Source organism: Gossypium hirsutum, chromosome D06 (genome assembly GCF_007990345.1).
Source record: "Gossypium hirsutum isolate 1008001.06 chromosome D06, Gossypium_hirsutum_v2.1, whole genome shotgun sequence".
NCBI lineage: Eukaryota > Viridiplantae > Streptophyta > Magnoliopsida > Malvales > Malvaceae > Gossypium > Gossypium hirsutum.
In genome coordinates, this window is record NC_053442.1 from 41,404,045 (window position 1) to 41,409,146 (window position 5,102).

Consider the following 5,102-nt stretch of genomic DNA (forward strand, 5'->3'; position numbering starts at 1 on the left):
AAAATTTCAAAAGAGATTTCATTTAGAAGAAATAAAATATGTTAATTTATAAGTTTTTAAATTAAAATATTAATCTCATTAATTTTTATTTAATTAATTTATAGTTTAAATTTTTTTAAAATAAATTATTTTAATTTAAAAGAAAAGAATAAAAAGATATAAAATATTTTTTTACAAATTATAGGAATTAAATAGATAATGAAAAAATATATAAATTATTTTAAAAATTATAGTAAAATTTTTCTCTTGACATATTAAAGTTACTGAAATACCCTTAGACTCCGGGCTGGGAGGTCCCTCGTCGTCTATCTTAAATCACAAATCCAATCGACAAACTTAAAACCCTAACTGATGAAAATAAGAAAACAAAAGACCCTTTCATTTCTAAACACAAATTCTGGCTTTCTTTTGGTTTTTTTTTCTCTGGTCAATTTTAGTTTTTCCTTAAGTTTCTTTGACAGCAGTGATTGGAAATTGCTGTTAGGCTGATGCAAATGCGTATGATTTGTTCAGTTAAAAGGAATCATGTCTTTCGATGTCAGTAGAAAAGAGGCCCAGCAGCCTGCGCCACCGACCACTGGTCACAATGGCAATGTCGTGGCGGTATTGCCTAGCATGTCGACGGTTACGGCGAACCGGTTACGGCTGAATCCTAACACGGAGCACAAGCCGGAGAGCTACGAGGGTTTGCAGTTGGAGTTCAGTCCGCTTCTGTTCAGCTCCCTGGAACGTTACTTGCCTCCTCCCATGCTCTCACTCCCTCGCGATTCCAAGCTCCATTACATGCGCGATATTATCCTTCGTTACTCTCCTGATGGCGAACGTATTCGCGTAAGCTTCTTCGTTTATCGCCTTTATTTTTGCTTTTATTGTATGTTTGGATATCAGGGTCGAAAGTTTCTTTCATTTAAAATGTAACCTATTGATTGCCGATGAAATGATAATGTTAACTTTTACAAAAATATTGTTATGCCAATATTCCAGTTAAGCATCTGAATTTATGTTCATTAAGGTGAAAATCAGTTGAATTTTTCATAATGCAAAATCAGTAATATAAATGTATTATTTTCAAAAGCTTTTTTTGCTGGAAACTGAGAATGATTGGTCCCTCTTTCAATTCATTTTTGATTCATTGAGAAAAAAATGGACATATACTGGAAAATGCAGAAATAAGAAGGGATATTTATTTATTTCTTGTTTTGAATTTCTGAGCTGCCGAATGTTGTTTGGATCGGGACAAATTGATATATTGATTGATCTGCAGAGCGATTTTATCTATCCTATTGTCGTTGATCTATATGCTTGTATACTTTTTCAGTAATTTCCTGCAATGTTATGCATTTTATGTTGGTCAAAATTTTCTCATTACTGCTTTTTGTTTAGCCTTTAGTTGAAGCTAGCTAACTGGTGTGCGGAAATCAATCTCTATTGATTTTCGTTTTCCATTTATCCATACCTTCTTTTTTACTATTTAAAGTTTTTTGTGAACAGGTTCAAAGGCATCGAGAATACAGACAGAAGATTATATCGCACTATCAGGTGCATAGTATAATTGTTGTTTGACTAGGATTATTTATACTCAAGGTGGTCTGTAATGATTAATTTCTGCCTGCAAAAACTCCAAACTATACTGATTTTTGCTATATATGATGATTGACCCTTTATGTGCCATGGTTAAACTACTTAGAATTTCATTGTAATGTGAATCTTTGTGAGGTTTTATATTTTCTTCTGGTTATGTCATCTCTTCGTTTTGCAGCCTCTGCATAGAGAATTGTATACGATGCATGCCTCAAACTTCTTTGCCCCTTCATTTCTCAAAGCAATTAATGAGAATAAAGAGGAAGGTTTTAGAAGTATAATGGCTGAACCTACACTAGGGGTTTTTACTTTTGAAATGTTTCAGCCTCGTTTCTGTGAATTGTTGTTATCTGAGGTATTGTCATTGCTTTCTCTCTCTCTCTCTCTCTCTCTGTTTTTTATTTTACTTTATTTCTTGTTTTTTAGTTTTTACATTTTTCTTATCAGGTTCTGATTGCTTAGGTAGAAAACTTTGAAAAGTGGGTCCATGAGACAAAATTCAGAATCATGCGACCAAACACGATGAACAAATTTGGTGCCGTTTTAGATGACTTTGGCCTGGAGACCATGCTTGGCAAGTTGATGGAGGACTTTATCCGGCCTATATCCAAAGGTATTTAGTTTTTCTTCCATGATGAGACTGTAAATGCTTGCTAACATATATTTAGATTTAAAGCTTAGACCATAATTTGTTTTATATGTATCATTGGAAATGGTTTGCAGTTTTCTTTTCTGATGTGGGTGGATCTACATTGGATTCTCATCATGGTTTTGTTGTTGAATATGGAATTGACAGGGACGTTGAGCTTGGTACGTTCTGAGTTCTGTTTTCTCTTTTTAATTAAACCATTCCATTGGTTCTTGGAAATGGTTTGCACTATTCTTAGGAACTTAAATCTTTAGCTATTGGTAGATGGAAACTTGATTCTTTGGATTCTACCATTAAAGTGTTTAGAAGGTATTGCACAAAATATTCTTACATTCCTCTAACTCTGCTTTGTGGATTGCTTGTTACTTATTTTCCTTATTAATTGATAGCATCATCAATTTTCTTTTGCATTTCATGCTCGTCATCTTTTTTTTTTCCCTCTATGACTGTAGTTTCACCTGGCTATGCTTTTTCCTAATATTTAAAATTTTGTGCACGTTAAAATTTCATTTGTTGATGCTTGTTCTGTTAATGTGCTTGTTTATAATACTACCTCTTTTTAGTGAATATAGTTAATCCTTTTAGCTTCAAATCTTGTTGTTAAACTTGATGCTTCATGAAGTTCTGTAGTTTTGTGTTTGTAGGTTTCCATGTGGACGATTCCGAAGTCACCTTAAATGTTTGCTTGGGTAAACAATTTTCTGGAGGGGACTTGTTTTTTCGAGGTGTTAGGTGTGATAAGCATGTCAATACAGAAACCCAGTCGGATGTATGCTAACCCTTCTGTTCAACTCTTCCTTTACACTGTTAATTCTAAGGCACTATAGCTTAATCATTCGGCGATAATAGCTACATTAGTTGTATAATTGCACTGGGATGAAGCATAGTCAGTTTAGTAAAAAGTTCCTTATTGTATCAAGTCAACAAGGAGAACCAACCCCATCTCTGTCAAGGCCCTCTCCCTCCCCTTTTCTTTTAACGTGAAATATCATGAGAATATCAAAAGAGCCTATTATGCTTCTTTTAGTCTAGTCTCTGGCTACTTTCTACTGTGAACGAGAGCATGAATTAACAGATTGCTAAACAAAATGACTTGATTATATCTCTTTCATTTTGTAATTTACTTAGACTAGAGGGAGTAGGCATAGTATTTAAATTGTTTTTTAGATATTGGTTCCTTGAAGAAAATATATGTTCTGGCAGTTTTTCTAATTTAACAAGTTATATTGACAGAATGCTAATTTAATGTGCTACATATCTTGTGCATTATAGGAAATTTTGGATTATTCACATGTTCCGGGACGTGCTGTTCTTCATCATGGGCGCCATAGGCATGGTGCAAGAGCCACAACATCTGGTCAACGATTCAACTTACTTTTGTGGTGTAGAAGGTATCTTTCTCATGCACTTTTTATTATTGCAACCATGAGTTTGTTACTTCTCTAAGTTGAAAGGGATTACAACTTGAATAAAGCTTGCTTATTCATCTGTGTTTGAATTGAAATGTGAAGAACAATTTTGAATAAATCATGGAGGAAACCAAAGAATTTAGACATGGGTGTATTTTCCTGGACTTGTTTTCGGTGTTGAAATGGATTAAAATAGTGGTGAATGAAATTTTAATCTAGCTGTTATTTGCATGCTTTCCTTGGAGAATGGTGCAACATGATACTCAGATCACAGTGGTGCACATTTCCTTAATTTGCGTTGTAAGGTTTAGAACTGATTCTTTTTTATGTTTGCCAAATTGTTTATGCTGCATGCCAAATTTCTTCTAGTTCGGTCTTTCGTGAGCTGAGGAAATATCAGAAAGATTTCTCAATCTGGTGTGGAGAGTGCCAACGTGAGAAAAAAGAACATCAGCGTGTCTCGATATCTGCTACCAAACAGGTATATAGCAAAGTGCATATCAACTGCTTTTGTTAGAAATACAAATATTAATTTCTGACATCTACTTTAATCAGGAACTGCTGAAGAGAGAAGGGAAACCTGCCACATAACTCAAGCTGTTTGCAAGTTTTTGGGTGTGACATTGTAAAAATAAGCTTCTTGTGCTGTACATCCGTGTCTTGTTTTAAGTATCGCACCTGGCTAGTAGGCCCTTTATCAGCCGACTACAACCATAACTAAACTCTCTTCTAGCAAGTTAAGAGTTCAATGTGTATTCGCTACACAAATGGCAGGCAGTAGCTTCCTTCTACATACTCCATTGTTTGTTCAATATTGTTGGGGTCTGGAAAATTGTCGACAAAGCTTTAGTTGTTGGGGTTCCCCACTACGAAAGTTATTTTTGAGATGGGTTCTTTTAAGAATGTTGAGTTTCCAGGGAGGGAATGTAAGTGCATTGTTTTTGAAGAATATTTAGATATTCTACAATACGTTTCTTTAATTATCATTGACAACCTGAAATTGTTTTGAGTAACATTTCTGAATCAAGAAATTGTCGTTGAGAATCCTGATGAAGTACAAAAAATTGTTCTAGAAAAATAGAACTTCATCACCTCAAGAACCAATGTTATTAGGATCCTTCAGAGAAAGGGTTCTAATGGTTTTAGTGGCATATTTTGACTAAAGGTGTTCGCTAGTCGGATTGGGCTTAAGCATGTACTATATACTACTTAGAGTCCAATTTGATTTCAAATATGGGTTTAAAATTTTGTTTAAAGTTATCTATATTTGTAAATGGTAAATGGGAATTAATTTTAGACTTGCATATATTATTTTTTAATTTTAAAAAATACATTTATATTATTTTAATTTAATATTTAATAATTTATATAGTTTTTATTTGAGGGAAAGATTTATTTACATAATTGTAATACTATCTCTTTTTATAATTAATATTTTAATGATTCAACCATTGCATTATATA

General features: G+C 33.5%; 1 protein-coding gene across 1 annotated transcript; it reads left to right on the top strand.

Annotated features, from left to right (window-relative positions):
• Positions 1–283: 283 nt before the first annotated feature.
• On the top strand, positions 284–4,652 carry LOC121218291 (2-oxoglutarate and iron-dependent oxygenase domain-containing protein CP2). Its single transcript, XM_041095308.1, has 9 exons — positions 284–831; positions 1,492–1,539; positions 1,760–1,936; positions 2,044–2,194; positions 2,305–2,391; positions 2,875–2,999; positions 3,503–3,621; positions 4,009–4,120; positions 4,195–4,652. The coding sequence occupies exons 1-9, from the start codon at positions 526–528 to the stop codon at positions 4,228–4,230; spliced, it is 1,161 nt and encodes a 386-aa protein (XP_040951242.1). The 5' UTR covers positions 284–525; the 3' UTR covers positions 4,231–4,652.
• Positions 4,653–5,102: the final 450 nt, after the last annotated feature.

Excerpts from the sequence above, each read along its gene's own strand:
- LOC121218291 (XM_041095308.1), top strand. The coding sequence starts at position 526 with ATGTCTTTCGATGTCAGTAGAAAAGAGGCCCAGCAGCCTGCGCCACCG. Across the intron at positions 832-1,491 it reads CTGATGGCGAACGTATTCGC|GTTCAAAGGCATCGAGAATA; the intron begins GTAAGCTTCTTC and ends TTTTGTGAACAG. Across the intron at positions 3,000-3,502 it reads ATACAGAAACCCAGTCGGAT|GAAATTTTGGATTATTCACA; the intron begins GTATGCTAACCC and ends TGTGCATTATAG.